The 16,656-nt window shown below is 41.0% G+C and overlaps 2 protein-coding genes across 4 annotated transcripts in view; one reads left to right on the top strand and one right to left on the bottom strand.

The window, feature by feature from the left end:
- Positions 1-10,822, top strand: part of srgap1a (SLIT-ROBO Rho GTPase activating protein 1a) — a 96,328-nt gene extending 85,506 nt beyond the window's left edge. For 2 of the 3 annotated variants that reach the window (XM_059334541.1, XM_059334542.1), the window contains exons 20-22: positions 1,776-1,913; positions 6,968-7,346; positions 8,184-10,822. In XM_059334541.1, the coding sequence (XP_059190524.1) occupies positions 1,776-1,913; positions 6,968-7,346; positions 8,184-8,591 (925 nt within the window). In that variant the 3' untranslated portion in view covers positions 8,592-10,822. Of the gene's footprint in view, positions 1-1,775; positions 1,914-6,967; positions 7,412-8,183 lie in introns of all 3 variants that reach the window. The other variant, XM_059334543.1, reaches the window with a different exon arrangement.
- Positions 10,823-11,607: 785 nt separating this feature from the next.
- On the bottom strand, positions 11,608-16,585 carry ccdc113 (coiled-coil domain containing 113). Its single transcript, XM_059334778.1, has 9 exons — positions 16,272-16,585; positions 15,591-15,726; positions 15,205-15,366; positions 14,965-15,114; positions 13,996-14,106; positions 13,713-13,811; positions 13,006-13,113; positions 12,252-12,407; positions 11,608-12,048 (listed from the first exon to the last, which is right to left on the bottom strand). Exons 1-9 carry the CDS (start codon positions 16,535-16,537, stop codon positions 11,908-11,910), a joined length of 1,329 nt encoding a protein of 442 aa, XP_059190761.1. The 5' UTR covers positions 16,538-16,585; the 3' UTR covers positions 11,608-11,907.
- Between the last annotated feature and the right edge of the window lie 71 nt (positions 16,586-16,656).

The following is a 16,656-nucleotide window of genomic DNA, read 5'->3' on the forward strand; positions in this document are numbered from 1 at the left end:
ACTGTGGGCAGTTCTCCATTTCTAGACTTCTGAAAAGTCAGTAGAAATATGGCTTTATAGAGCATGTAGGAGTGTCCTGTAACTGTAAAGCAAAACCGAGGATGACTCTAGGGATAGTAAGTCTGTCTGTTGGTCGGCCCACGACTTGGTCCAGACTGAAATATGTCAGCAATGATTCAATGGATTGCCGTGAAATCTTGTGCATTCATGGCCCCCAGAGATCCTACTGACTGATGATTTGACCTCTGGCTCCGACAGCAGCTTGACATTGTTGGCTTTTAGTGAGATGTCTTCACAAATAATAGATGTATTGACATTACATTTTATACTGACATGCATGCTCTCAACAGGATAAGTTACAATGACTTTCCCATTAATCATCTAGCACCAGCATCAGATCAAAATTTGAGTTGGTCCAATATTTTATGAGTAATTACTATGGTATTCCCATCAGACTCAGCTAGTATACTGCTAATTAGTCAATGTTAGCATGCTAAGATGCTAAACAAAGATGGGAAACATTATATCTGCTAAACATCACTGGAGCATGTTAGCAGGCTGACATTAGCATTTAGCTCAAAGTAGAAAATGTTACTTTCTCCTCCTATTCTACTACCAATTGTACTCAAATCCTGCAGCTCTCCCCCAATCATGTTCCTGTGGATTAAACAGCACATTTGTCCTTTTTGACTTGGCTCTATGAGAGGCTGTGGGCCCTCATTTGATCGTAGGACCTTCAGTCTCGTTTGTCCTGAACGTGCCCGCTCTGTGAGGCATTCTCCATCTCCAGGGTCCTCAGCCAGCCCTTCTGTCACTGTCTCCCATTCTCAGCACTAACAAGCATACACTCTGCCATGGAGACTGTTGGTGCTTAATGGACTGAATTCACAGTCTCGTTAGGACGGGAACAGAATAGCTCCAATCACTTAGTAGCTGGCCGACAAAATGGCCATTTAGAATGTCTTTCCCTCTTCTGTTCTTTCCCCTGCTGCTGTCCCGTCACTGTGCCTCTATCAGTAATTCACCAGGAGGGGCATTGCTGATGGGGTGTCCTCTTAGTTAATGAAAGAGCAGGGGGATTTACAGCTGTACGGGGTGTCCCCGAGCGTAGTAACATCCTGCTCTTTACTTTAACGGAGCAGGCCGAGGAGCGCTAGAGCACACAGGGTTGTGATCTTCTCTTGTCCCATAAAAGAGCCTGGAATAAAACATGCTAAGAGACGTCTGAGAGACCACTTCTGCACAGGATGTCTCTCTCAAACTTTGTCGTGTCTGTCTGGAAATTTTGTTTACTGCCGCCTCTGCTGCGGAGAAGTGCTCGTCCTCGCTCTGCCTTTGTCTGTGTGCAACCATGCGGACACACTAAATGAGTGACTGTCGTATAATACACATCATCAGAGGCCGCAGTGCAGCTCAGTATGTCTGATTATTGCCACCTGACAGGCACCAACTGTACCCAGTATCCAGACACACTTCTCACTGAAAGCCATATGACTGGCTTGTGTGGGCATGTGCGTGTCACAGTATATGACAGGAATACAGAGAGGGCGAGGAATATGACTCATCTGACTTTCTGGACCTCGGGAGGGGAGAGAGGGAGACGTGCTGACTCACAGGAAACTGATATCAAATCCTGTCATTGAAGAACAGTGCAAATACGAAAGATCGACTGATTTGCTGATTTCTCCTTTTTTTTATTTTTATGTCTGTCTGTTTTTCTGTCACTTCCTCTTGCTCTTTCCATGTCTCAATGTCACTCTGTCTCTGTGTCCCAGAGATGACAACTTCTCAGACACTCTGAGTCAGAAGGCTGACAGCGAAGCCAGCAGCGGCCACGCTGGAGATGATAAATGCTCGGGAAAAGACATCGGCTCGCCCTCTGACACCAGGATCTCTGAGGCCTATATTACCAGGTTGGTTTCCACACGGCTGTATAGCTGCACTGAGTTGGATATCTCATGATAAACAGTTTCTAAAAGGGACCTTAACCCATAAGAACCCACGGTGACACGCATATAACAAACACTTTCAATCTTCTAAAATCTCCCATATTCAGCTTTATGCTTCGCCTTAACTCATTAAATCCCTTAACAAGACTGTGTCACTGTGTGACTGTGACAAGAAGTGACTTTTCCAAAATATGTGTGTGACTGGAAACAGAAATGTGAAAAAGTAGCTAATTTCAAAAAGCTTATTTTTTGTTACAAGGCTAAGTTTAAACCCATTTAACAGTTCTAATTCTAATCAAAGTACATTTGACCAAATATAAACAAAAAATAATCCTATCCTGTCACAATATTGATATATGTTGTGGAGATGCAAAGAAAAAGGCAAATTTGGCTTATATTTCAATGTATATATGATTTATATCATGGAAGGGAATGATCAATTTGTATCAATAATCTCTGTGGAATGCGCCTCTTGCGATTTTGATATTGCACAGGTCCATCTGGCAATTTCAATGCAGTTTTTATTAATTGTTCAGAGAAGAGAAGGCAGACATCTCCACGGCCGATATCTCCATCACTCTGTAACTCACACAAAAACAATCTATTTTGATACATGGCACTATGAGTAAGATATAAAATAACATATTTTTTTATATTTTGGGCTGAACTGTCCCTTTTAAGGCATTTTAAGACACACACAACACATTTTTTTTCTAGGTTATCAAGCATCCCACTGTGTTAATTAGTGCCAGTCCCCTTGACACCGTAGTGACCAATGTATGACCACAACACATCCTGGCCTTCACATTGGCTTTATCTAATGAGACACGGCCAATCCAATAAGCACTGACAGTCCAGCAGCATGTCTGGAACAGCTTCAGTGTTGCATCATCTAAGATGCTTAAATAGCTTCAGGTGTGAATACCAGCACACGCACATAAAACCTCCAGGCACCTGAAAAATAAACAAACTCTACATGTTTTATATAACAACTGGGACTTGGACTATTGTATTTTGCTGAAAATATTTTTTGTTTTTACATGAATATAAGCTTACACTGATATCAGTTTTAAGTTTTAACAGCATATACCTGATGTCTGTTACATGAGGGACTGTGACTTGTATATCATGCACTCGATCTTCTGTGTTACATATTCTGCCTCCTCCCTTCAGTCCATATCGTCAGCTCACCTCTCTCAGCTTAACTGCCACTGAAAGAATCAACTTCACCCACTCCATTTTGTACTGATATAGTATTAAATAGCTGGTATCAGCTGGTCACACTAGAACATACTGTCTATACACATGCACAGGGAGGGATGGCACACAGAGAGGAGACACACACATATCCAGTCACACCTCAGACTTTTTGGCAGTGTGTGCTGGGGGCGAGCCAGAATTTTAGTCTCCCGTTCGTCTCTTCATTGCTGCATTTCTGCTGGTGGAGTAAGTGACCTTGAGGCGTCTGTTGCTGGCTCTTGCCAAACACATGAACAAATGCTATTTTATTCAGAGCCACACTCTCCCCCCTCTACTTCACTGTTGAAATGTTGATGATTCATACTAGAGGCAATATTTACTCCACTGCAGGTATTTGTATGCGGATGGAGAATATATCTGAATGAAGCGGGTTTTTTTCCCATCAGCTTTAATGAAGCTAGTCTACGACACTCTCTACCTGTCACCAGCTCCCAGGTGACCCCTACCTCTCTCTACATCTCCTGTCTACCCCCCTCCCCACTCACTTTTCTCCTTTCCATTCAGACAATCCTCAACTGTGATGAATCATTTATATCCAGGGCTTTATTTAGGTTTTTTCCTCTCCTGGTGTGCTCAATCAACAACACACACACCAGACGGGACGTCTTGTCGAGTTTGGCATCACGATCATAACAAGCGACGGTAAACAAGACCGTTAAGTTAGTGCCTCTTTTAAAAGAGGCGATGCACATTCATGGAATCATATGGGGAGTATTATACTTGTTCCATTTTCTGTTTTTGATGGAGAGGAAACTCCTGGAATGCCTTGTGATTTACATTATTATTAGCCAAGTCCTTATAAACAAAGTGTGAGCTGTCAGTGTGGTGTCAGCTTGCAGAGTAAGTTGCAGTGCCTGTTGTTGTACACTCTGTCCCAGAGGGGAGCTGCTGTTGTGAATGTAGACTGCTCCCCCTGCAGGTTGTCAGTGGCTCCTGCAGTTGTTTACTTTCTCACTGCAGTTAGAAAAAAATATTTTTTTCTCACCAGACACCCCAGCCCGCACCGCTCCACCAGTCTTCATCTTTCAGCGTCCAAACTACCATCTGAAGCTATTAGTGCTGTCAGGTTTTTTTCTGCACATTAATTTGTATCTTTTACTAGGGGTGTGACGATACTCCCAGCTCACGAGACGAGAAGAGATTTTTCAAGAAAACTACAATGACACAATATACGACTGGACCAACAGACTTTTATTTAACCCACATTGCACATGCATTTTGAAATGTTTTATTATAACTCTTTACATGCATGATGCAGGCATGAGCTTTTAATAAACTTCTTCTTCCACAAATTGGAACTAAAATTTATAAAAGTTAAAAAAAGATCAATAAAAAATATAATACCCCAGAGGGATTAATGAGACTCCGGAGGTGACGTATGGTTTTCTATTGTCGCGTAATCGTTTAGCGACAGTTTCGACCGTGATCACATACATGATTAAACACGGGAGACCCAACTGTGGCCGCCATCGTTAACTGCACAACATCAGCAGCTGATCAAAACAAAGCAGCATGGCTAATTATCATAAACATAGCCATCTTGAAATAACCGGCATCGCTAACGGTTCACAGAGTATCCGGTGCTTGTTGTAAACAAACAGAGATCGCTAAGTGAACACCTCCTGCAGCAGCAGCACATACACACTGTACTGCTACAGAGCTAACTGTTAGCCTATTAGCAATTTGCAGACTGCAGCTGGGAGAGACTGCTGCAGGAGGACTGTGCCGCTTCGATTCGTTCTTACTCTTCTTAAGGAGCTGCCGTCTCCTGCGACGTCATTCTGGCTTCTTGCTGCTTCCCCTCCTTTTCCTCCTCTTCTTCTTTTCATGTTACTCCACCCACAGGTCACAAATAGAAGTTTGGATAACTCACAAATATCGTGAGACTGATTTTCAACGGGACGAGAAATATCGAGTGGCACGAGACCTCGTCACACCCCTAATCTTTACATTAAGACATTATGTTTCATACTCCAGAGTGTTTTGCAGTGTGTGAGGACATACAGGTTTCATAGTCTTGCATAAGCACACATGGCCATTTAGATTGAGTCTTTCTAGTAAATGTAGTCAAGTTGTTTTCTGTGAAGAAATGATGCGATTGGGGAGATACACGGCAGTGATATACTGCAGCGCTGTGGCTTTCCTCAAATAGCTGTAATTACATTCTTTGAGACCCTCACAGTCCTTTATATCTCATTATTGCTTTTAGTTTAGCGCAGTGATGAAGCTGCCTGTAAATCTTAATGATAATGGCTGAGACAGTGTTCATTAGGCAGACGTAAACTCTCAAATGAAGCCATTTGCCTCAGAAAATTGATTAAAGCATGACTAATTCACTGCTTGTTCATCATCACCAAGAACTAATAATGCAGAATTAAAATAGTTAACCTGACATGTATCAGCTTTCAGATGTTATTGATATATTTCAAGAACAACTGCAGTGGAGGAAGAAGTAATCAGATCGTTTACGTAAATCAAAATATACTTAAAATACAACAAATGTAAGTATCCCTTATACAGAAGTTAGTGACGCATGAATGTATTCATCACTTTATTATTGCAGCTGGTAATTTGAATAACTATATTTTGCTAGGTTGCTTAACCCATTTTATAATTTAGTCATTTTGTAGAATTCTCAATCTGATAAGTAACTAGTAACTAAAGCTGTTTTAATGTGCTGGAGTAGAAGTATAATATAATGATGTGATAGGTCATGTAATAATATCAGGTAACTATATTATTAAATTAACTCTATTAAATTGAAGTGCTTTGCCAACATGCTCAGATATATTTTCCAGTCCTCTATCCACGAGACTGAAAGTGATGATAGCTGCTTTGATTAAACATTACAGCTCTTGACTCAGGCTGTGTGTAGCTACTGTAGTGCTGGCAGTCATAAATATGCAGAGCAGAGCTTTTTAGAGCCAAACTGAGGAGGATGTGCTGCTCTATTGGCCTTTTATGGAGCAATAGAGCCTCTTCAAGGGAGATGTTACTGTGAAGAAACATTGTGCATAACTCAGCAAACATTCGTCTGTGAGCCTGAAGGAGTGTGTGTCTGATCAGACACGCTGTCTCTCCATGTTTCAAATGTGTGTGTATCATATTAGGTGTGTATGGTGCTGTGCTGGTCCAGGTTCAGATGGAGGGCAGCCGTAGTGCTGAGGCAGCTGTAACTTCTCCCAGGAAGCCTGTTCTGGTGCTCTGACAGACCACAGGCCTCCTCCTCTGGCGGGCGGCCAGCTCCTCTCTACCTGCTCTCCAAATAAGCTGGTTGGAGCTGTTCGCCACTGACATCAGGGTTCCTTTTACACCACTGATGATTGTTTTTTTTATGTCTAGAAACCAATGACAGCCGTTTCTGGACTCAATGTGTAGTTGGGTTGTCCGCCTGGCTCATTCTTGCGAATGCCATATCTCATGAATGACCGGAGGAACAAATGTCCGACCAGACTCGAGGATAAACTAGATTTTCATGTCTAAAGGATTACTGTGTTTTCAGAGTGAGACCCAAATGAAGCAGTTAAATGAATTAAACAATTTAAGGCATGAATTATTAAAGACCTAGCAGTCATTTAAAAAATGTATAGAGAATCAAGAATGTTTTCTTGTTGTTAAGACGGTTGGGAGGTGCAAAGTGGCACAATTGCTGTCATTGAAAATAAAACTTGTTTAAACTAAAAGTTATGTTAATATTAAAATGTTAAAAGATGAAAGCAATGAATAACTAATTCTGTTGTTTCCACCCTGTGTCACAGCAGGCACAAGAAAAGATCAGAGCCTCCGTCTCGGCGGCCCCCTGCCCGCCCCTCTGACGTCCACTGCATGGTGCATCCGTCCCAGCACGGTCACGGGGGACATGGAGGCACCCCAGAGATGGGCTCCCCAGTCCTGGGCCACTTCAGCCCACGGGACATGCTGCGGAGTCGCAACCACATGCCAATGGACAGCCCCGAACGCCGCCGCCGCACCGGCCACGGCAGTCTGACTAACATCAGCCGCCACGAGTCGCTGAAGAAGATGGAGAGCCCCCCGATCCGCCGCTCCACCTCCTCAGGCCAGTACACGGGCTTCACCGACGCCCACCACCACCACCACCACGGCGGCAAGCCCCTGGATCCGGAGACCATCGCACAGGTCAGCGCGGGACGAGCGGCGACCCGACCGCAGCTCCCTCCACCATCAAAGCCCTGCCCCGCCCTGTAAAAACATAGTCAGTCCCTGTCTTCTGCTTCCTCTGGCTGCAACTGTGTCTGTGTGCTAAATACACGCAAAAGACTAGCTTCACAGGCAGACAGCAGGGAGCATAGCTCGACACTGGGAACCATCACCGCACATTTACTCTAGTCTTGCTTGTGAGGACACAAAAACTCTGAAATGCAAAAAAACTAAATTTGAAATTGAATTTGTGTTCAAGCAGACATCCATTATTGCATCGCTGCTGATATGAAGGCTGTTATAACTCGTTATCACATTCTTCGTATAAAAGTAAAGCCATGAACATTTGTACAGAGCCTCAGTCATAGAGCAGAGGTCACGGAGAGCACTTTAAACTGTGCTCTGCTGTCTGTCTGCCCACTGGGAGCACGCTCAGATGAACATATCTTGTCATCTCTGCATCTCCTTCGCTATCCAAAAGTCATTAGCATGCAGAGGGAGAGGTGCCGGTGCAAAGTAATACTCTCAACTAACTCTCTGCATGTATAATGCACGCTTGGTGTTTTCTTGAAAAACTGTCACTGTGGTCTTCTGTTAACATCGCTTTTTTATGTTTCCTACCATGCCCTAGTCTACTCTCTCCATCTCTCACATCTCTTCATATCACCTCTTATTTCTTTCTCACTCTTTTCTTACCTTCTCTTCTCTCTTTTTTAACCCCAGCCTTCCTGTCTGTCTCTCATCTCTCTAACCAGTGTTAAAATCATCCTTCCATATCCCTCCCCATCTCTTACACTCTCTCTTTGTCTCCTGCAGGACATAGAAGAAACTATGAACACTGCTCTGAATGAGCTACGTGAGCTGGAGCGCCAGAGCTCAGCCAAGCACGCCCCCGACGTGGTGCTGGACACCCTGGAGCAGCGGCAGACCTCCGGCGGCAGTGGCGGGGGACCCACACCGGCCAGCTCCAGCGAGTCCCTCAGCCCCATCCACGGCGTCATGCTGAGGTCCACCGCCAACACCGAGCCGCCCATCCGCCGCAGCACCAGCTCCTCCAGCGATACCATGAGCACCTTCAAGCCTCTGGTAGCGCCGCGCATGGGGGTGCAACTCAAACCCCCTGCCTTGAGGCCCAAGCCCATGGTCCTGCCCAAGTCCAACCAGGCCTCACAGCCTCAACCAACATCTCCTCAGGACCCTCTGGACAAGTCCTGCACCATGTAACCTCTGGGGACAGGAACCAGAGATGTAAAACAAAAACTCTCACTCAACTTCCAGGAGGCTGCAAAAATGCTGCCTCTGTAAAGTCTTCACAGACATACAACATATAATATCCAAGAGCGTGTAAAATACATGGAGCTGCACAGGAAAAGATGTTTCCTGGTGGTGTTTTGATCATAAAGAGGACTCTGACAGTATCTGAGAGACTCATGTAGGAGTGTTACAGTGGTGACAGATTGTCTGTCTCAATAACATGCACAGCTATGTGTTAATATGCTTAGGTTAATATTATCTAACAAAAGTCTTTTTTTTATTTTTAAAGAAATTCAAACAACAAATCACAAAGGCTTCCTTTAAGAAAAATGTACACTAGTTACTTTAGTTTACAGACATTCATGAACTGTTGTAAGAAAACACGCTGCATGTAGCTCCTCTGTTTACCACTGAAGCTGAAACGGAGCTTGAGTGACCACAGTGGCATTCTCACACATAGAAGTAGAATATTTTTTGCTCTTACCTAGGAGGGCCCATTGTTTAAAGGCCTTATTGACTTTGAGATGTAACTGAATTCACATGTTAAATATTCTAAAGGTGCTGTGACTACCTGGACAGGAATGGTTTGAAGGTTGGACTGATGACGGGCCTGAAGAGCCCTTAACAACTAACGGTACTTTGTTAATAGATAATAGTACTGATAGGGGTGTGCTTTCTTCACTAGCGTGTAAACTCTGCAAATTTCTTTGGCAAGTCTGTTGTGTCTCAGAAATGTACAAAGATCACCTCTGTGCTGGATTCACTCATTTATTTTAACGTATTTTTCCATATTGCCTGGAAAAACATATGACTATTGGATAAAACCACTACTGCATTCTTAAATTCCTGCATCATTAACTCGCGATGCAGGCATGAAATATGCCTCATAATAACTTATGCCTTTGCATCAAGTGGGGAGCAGTGTGAAAAATTCTGATGACAAATCATCTCCTACCTACAGTATATCCAACACATATGCTATTATCAGGTGTGCCGTAGCTTCTTCTTACGCCTCGCTTGGCTTTATCTACCCAAAGACATGACTGTACAAGTTAAAAGCATGGATGTTGACCCTCCATATATGATGTAGGCATTCTTCATATTGACTCGTGTATAGACTCATGGTGGCGCCCTGTATGAGCGCCGCCGGTAGCCATGGACCTAATGACTGTTAGTGTGAAAGCTTCCTAATATGGTCACCCTGCTTCCTGTGCGTCCCTAAAAACAGCTCCTCACTTTCCAGTCTGTTTTATGTTCAGGTGAAAATGTCGATAATGTGGGTTTTTTTTGTATTGTTCGCTGACTGATATTGGATGATGACACCTCTAAATGCCAGAAATGTGGTTGAAAACAGGAGGTGAAGAGCCCATGTGCGTGTGTGTGCAGCTCAAGTAATAATTTTAAATGCAATAGCCCTATTAAACTGTATGTGCCAGAGCTCCAGCTGTGTGACTGCACCCCTCGATGTGTGTGTGTGTGTTTTTTTTTAATAACCTGAGTACTGTAGAAATAACAGAACTGGGTGCATGTCCTGGGAATGTTTGGCTAGCATATTAACACACAGAAAAGACTTGTTTTGCAATGAATAAGTAATGCTCTCTAACAGCAGGTTTACACGATCTTTGACTTGACAGATATTGTGTGTATAATAATCAAAAAGATGATTAATTTCTGACTTACTAACTTTCATTATTTTTGTAATCATTTTTGTTATGTTTCTGGATAGAAATGACTTAGAACAAATTATGTAGAATAAGTATCCAGAGATAGAGTATGAAGACAGTTGTAAAAAAAAGAAAAAGAAAGTGTGCTTTTGTCACCATGTTATCATCAACAGTATGACTCAGTTATGCTACTCTGTGGTGTTATGTACATCTGTAGTATGTACTTGTGAAAGTGCCTTTGAAAATGTTTTAGAGGAACTTCAGACATTCTGTACTGTTGCATTTTCATGTCAAATGCTGTTTTGTTTTGTTTTTTCGAAAATGCGGTGCAGAAAGATTATACATGAATAAGTAATGATGCCATTTTCCAAACAGTTATGACAGAGTTAATAATAAATGAACAGCTTACCCATTGTGACATTGCACTTTTATGTATATAACTGTATATATGGCATGTAACATCATTACGTGTAGAGTTCTTTGAGGGATTATACCTCCAAGGAGTTCTTTCTAATAAAGGAAATAGTTTGTCGAGTCTGAGGTGGATTTTTTTAGCCCCGCTTTTTAAATTGAGTAACTGCCACTTACGCTTATTTATAGCTAGTGATGGAAGAAGTATCATTTCACTTTGGTAAAAGTTGGAATACCACAATTTAAAATACTTAATTGCAAATTAGAGTCCATGTTTCAAGTCAAAGTATTATCAACAAAATGTTCTTAAATTATCGATAGAGAAAGTGGAGTGGAATTAGAGTAAGTAAGAAGTAAAATTAACCATGTTAATGTTAAAGTATTGGTTTAATGCTTAGGTCAGTTGAGAAAATGTAAGCTATTTAAAGGAGACATTACATAAATTTCAGGTTTCATACTATTATTTTGAGTTTCTCTTAAAGTTTACATGTTTTTTTCCAAAAATATTTTTTTCATACTGTGTCTGAATATATCTACGTGTCATCATACAATATTTAAGTATAGCACAAGTACCTCAAACTTTGTTAATAGTAACCAGGTAATCTAAGGATTCTCTGCACACAAACTGTAACAAACCCAAGCATCAATTAAAAATGCACTAATAAATTACAATACTAGAATCAAGGTTACTTATTGTAAGATAGATGGTGTTTGAATGTTTTCAATGAGTCAAAGTATGAGGGGCAGGGGCACAGAGAAAATAAGTGTTTTAAGCCCAGATTCTAAAAATCTTAACAGTTGCAGTGAGTGCTTTTAATCAAAGAAGACAAAGGCTCAAGATCAACATCAAGAGAGCATAAATTACATTATAGCATTGGATTGTGTAAACCATAGTGAGGGCATAGTAACCATTATAGTGTAGGGGATATTTATATTTTATTTTTCAACATAATTCAATACACAAGTTTCACATTCACAGAACATCTGCTGTACAGTTCATTCAAAATAGTGTAAGGACACACATGAGTGAGACATGGTAAGTATTAAAGCTTAAAGGCAACAGTACATTGTTTTCTCTCATGATCATGACAAACAATTACATACTGGATGACTGTGATACTGTGAAATGGTATTTGCAACAGCAGCAAAGTTTATCTTCCCTCACGCAATAATGGTGATGAATCCAGTAGGCTGTGTGATTCTCTCTTCCTCTATGCGCTGTGTTCTGCTATGTGCGGGAGCTTTACTGGGATTTGGTGCTCCCCAGATCTGGCACGAGCCTCAGCTCTGTATGCAGGAGTAAGAGTGGCTCTGTGTGCGCTCCAGGCTTTGGTGTGGCTCTTCAAGGCCATCTGGAGAAAACAGAGAAGAGGGAGCCCATTGTTTTCAATACTGTCACACAGCAGTTTGTCTGCAGCTGGACTGAGGCTCGGTGCGGTATGATAAATGTGGAGAAACAAATATTGCACTTCAAAGTCTTATCACATTTTTACACAGGTGACAGAGAATTCGGGAGAGAGCTGGTTGTATTTTGGGGAAATAAAATATGGTTTACCTCAGCAATCCCAACCTTCCTCTCCCACGTGTGAATGCACTGCTGCAGCTTCTTGTGTTTGTCCTTCACATGCATGTACTCAGTGATGTCAGGAGCCTGGTAGTCTGTCATCTGGCGGCACAGATGTTGGTTGAGGGCCTCTGCCTTTAAACGCTCCTGATGAGAGGAAATGAAGAAGAAGGGTTAAGTAAGTACACAAAGGGAATTAGTTTACAGAGGAGATAAGTATGGTTTGAAGAAGAAAAAGAGGGAAATAAATTAAGTATTATGTGATTCATGTGTTTAGTCTGTCCCACATTATTTAATGCAAATTATTATGTTCCTTTTTGGTAATAAATGGGCCGAACCATATCAACATTATAACATTTGATTTGGGTGGCCACATTAGCCCTAAGGTGGCTGAAATTTTACTATGGTGTGGCTTTTTTTCAAATTTTGGAAGTTCAACCATAGCTCCTATAATCAGTGTAATAAACAGTGTAGCCAAAAAAAAGACATTCTGGCTCTGGCTAAGAAATGTTTACAAAACTACAAGATTAGGACAAATGCATGCTATTTCCCTGGTTTCCACTTGGGGCATTGCTCCCATATTATATATTTGGAAGTGATCATGATCTTTTTTTTTTTACATTTAACTCAGAGAAAGTGGAAAAAAATATTTGTATTATATTTTTGTCATTAAGACATTAGAGCGACTTATTTAAAGTGAGGTACAAGAATTAATGTTTGACTCATGTTTGGACGAATCACAAACTTCTTCAGCATGCTTTATCTCCTCCTCGATTTTTGCCAGCATCTGCTTCCTGTTGGTGATGTCATTGCTCAGTTCTATGGACTCCTGTGTCACTCTCTGCAGCTTCTCCTGGTGACACACACACACACACACACACACACACACACACAGATTAAACAAGCTGGAGCTAAACCAAACTGTTAAAGTGGTTTCATACAGTAGTGTTCAATATAATAGCAGTCCAATGTGACTAACCAGATTAATCCAGGTTTTTAGTATATTTTTTATTGCTACATGACAAACAAGGTACCAGTAGGTGCAGTAGATTCTCAGAAAACCAACAAGACCCAGCATTCATGACATGCACGCTCTTAAGGCTGTGCAATTGGGCAATTAGTTGAAAGGGGGGTGTTCAAAAATATAGCAGTGTGGCATTCAATCAGTGAGGTCATCAATTTTGTGAAAAAACAAAACAGGTGTGAATCGGGTGGCCTCTATCTAAGGATGAAGCAGCACTTGTTGAACATGCATTTCTCTTTTTTGTTTTCTGAGAATCTACTGCACCTACTGGTACCTTGTTTGCCATGTAGCAATAAAAAATATACAAAAAACCTGGATTAATCTGGTTAGTCACATTGGACTGCTATTATATTGAACACTACTGTACATCTACACTACATTACACAGTGAAAATTAGTTCTCTCACACACACATTTCTAATGAGTTACCTTGTGTGAACTGAGGACACGTTGCACTTTCAAATTGTTAACTTGAAGTTCATCCAGGTTTTTGACAATTCTCTGCTCACTGTACTCCTGGAAAATGTCCTAAAACAACACAGAGTACCACACATTGACACATTTACTAACAAGCAGAAAATGTGTATGTATGAAATACAGACTGTGATTCACTTTACTCTTGCCTAATAACTGACAATCTATTGAGACATAACTGAAAAAGTCTATTTTTTCAGCTTTTTCGTCCTATCTACACCCCACTATCACTCTCTACCTCATACTCTGCTTTTCCCATATCTTTTTTCTGTTGCAGCTGCTGCTGGAGCTTCTTCACTTGGACCTTCAGTGCCTGGTTCTTCAGTTTAAACTTCTCCAACTGGGTGACCTGTTTGAGCAGACAATGGGTAGGAGTTCTGACAGTACTGGAAAAGGCACACCCTACCTGATTTATAAAGGAACAACTGCTATATTATAACATCAGACAGACATCATTTCATGGATTTTTGGAAGAATTAATGTGAAAACTTATATTAAAAAGTCTGTTTGTGACATTCAGAGCATACCACTGGTTCAGAGTAGGGGCAGGGATTGCCTTTACATTCTCATTCCCAACTCATCACATGTGGATACTTACAGATGCCCCTTGGCATCACTTTTAAACACTCTGGGTCCTAACATGCATGTGCCGCCAGGATGGTTTCCACACCAAAGAACTGAGAAGTTTTCATTACAGCACACATAGAGGGAGCATGACTTCATTCTCTGGTCAGGACTCCATTTCTCCACTAAATCTTTACATAGAAAATATTTGTTTATTGCTATATTGATGCCCTGAATGCAGCACATTTAAATTCTTGGGGATTTGTAAAATCCCATAGCTCTACTCCAAATACTTTTTTAGTTATCAATTTTTGAACTTTTGACCTTCTTTGTATGTCTATGCTAAGCTTTGCCAACTGTTTTTTTTTTCCAAAAGTCATAAACATTTTTAAAGTAAATTTGTTCAAGTAAATCCGTGTTAGTTGGCATGGAATGACCACAATTCTGACAGAAATGAGATATGATGACAAAGAAAAATTTCGAAATGTATTGTAATGGTATACAATTAACTAAAAAAAGTTAATTAAAACTTGTCACTTTGAACAGCTGCAAAAAAAAATTGTAAGTTAATTTAAAATGAGTAATCCAGTTATTTTTCAAACATATTCAACTGCAACTTACGAACCTGCAACCTAATTGTTACCTTTGACTTGTCTTTGATGGACTGGAGAACTTTCTCAGGCTCCATCATATCCAACCTGTGTTCCCTCATAGGTTTGAGGACCCTTCGTTCAAACTCTTTCTTTGCCTTCCTGATTTCTGCAAGACGCAGTTCTGCTTCTTCCAGAGAGGCCTGGAGAGACGAGCACAATCACTGAGGAAAAATGTTCAATAAGCATGCATTACTTTTGTTTTTAATTCTTGTGCAAGGCTGTTTTGTAACCTTGTAGTTGTCCTGAATTCCCTCATATCTCTGTTTGAGTTTCTCCTGGTCCTGTCGTGTCCATGCTACTTCTCTTTGTGCCACATAAAGTTTTTGTTCCAAGGTCAGCTTCTGGAGGCGATCTGATATATTTGCACGTGACTTCCGCCTTCGTCCACGACCCTGAAAAGACAAATACAATAAATTATATCGGGCTTTTAGGAGTACAGTGCAGAAAGGTCATCTGTTTTAGGAACAGATTTAAAATCAGGACTGTCTCATATACAGTAGGTTCTGTCAGTTCTGTGAGTTAATCTGTCCTCCTGTTGCAATCTGTTAATGTACAGTGGGAAACTTTCAATCAAAACATATAAAATGAAGACATCTTGTCACTGGGTAGAGCTTACCCCAATCTCCAGCTGGGAGGCTCCTGCTGGCCCGGGACCATCTCCCCCAGCTTGGGAAACCAGGTCCTGGGGATCCATGCGTCCGATGAACCGTTCAAACATGTCGATCTCTGCCAGGAGGGCTGCATTGGTGCATCTTGGGTAGAAATTAATATCAACAACTTCAAATAAAGAAAATGCTTGACGCTAAACGTTTGTTTGCTTAAGATTGAAAGGTAAGCCTTAATGTTAAGAAAGAGGGTTCAAAGTCTAAAGCACCTGTCAAATTTAACTTAATCACCCACCTCTGATCATTTCTCTAGGAGAACAGAAGCTCAAATTATTATGTAGTAGTTAGTACAGTGGACATTAAAATGCTAAATGCCTTTACAAATCTGTAGAGGTATTTTAATTTGTCACATTGTGAGTCATAATGTAAATTAGCCTAGTTTTAAGTATGTGGCTTTACTTCAGTTAGTCTTTGCCAATGATTCCAGGACATAGGGATGGTAATGTTTTAGTAGCTTAGCTTTAAATAACAGCTAGTCTTATGGCTCAACAACAGAACTACAGCTAGTTTAGCACTTAGCGTTAGCAGTCAGAGTTAGCAGGTTGCACAAAAGTACGCTCAAATTAACATTTTTATGTTAACAACCTTCACCGTTAAGCTAATGAATGTTGTTAAGTATTCATTTTCATTACTTTAGTTCTTCGACTCGGTTGTAGAGTTCTTTTTGTTCTTGGGTGACCTCTTTGCTGTTTTCTTCCAGCAACGAAAGCTCATCCTCCATGGTTGCTATGGTACACTGGACCCTTGCAGTGGTTGCTAGGCCTAATGCTGCCTTCAAGTACTTACGTAAACCTCTGAAATCTGTAAATGTAGTTGTTTTTTTAAATGAAATAAAAATAAAGCCAAAAAGAGTAGGCCTATCACATTCTGTCGCATTTTGTTCATTTGAGAACGACATTTGTTGATTTGGTATGAATTTGTATGTGTAAAATAAGTTGTTTTATCATTTCGTAACCCTGTTAAAATAATCGCCTAACTCATTTTTAGGATGGCTATTGGCATAGTAGTAACACTGTG

Source organism: Centropristis striata, chromosome 6, assembly GCF_030273125.1.
Source record: "Centropristis striata isolate RG_2023a ecotype Rhode Island chromosome 6, C.striata_1.0, whole genome shotgun sequence".
NCBI lineage: Eukaryota > Metazoa > Chordata > Actinopteri > Perciformes > Serranidae > Centropristis > Centropristis striata.

Excerpts from the sequence above, each read along its gene's own strand:
- ccdc113 (XM_059334778.1), bottom strand. The coding sequence starts at position 16,537 with ATGTCGTTCTCAAATGAACAAAATGCGACAGAATGTGATAGGCCTACT. Across the intron at positions 12,408-13,005 it reads AGATAAAGCATGCTGAAGAA|GAGCGTTTAAAGGCAGAGGC; the intron begins GTTTGTGATTCG and ends TCCTCTCATCAG. Across the intron at positions 12,049-12,251 it reads GGAAGGTTGGGATTGCTGAG|ATGGCCTTGAAGAGCCACAC; the intron begins GTAAACCATATT and ends TGTTTTCTCCAG.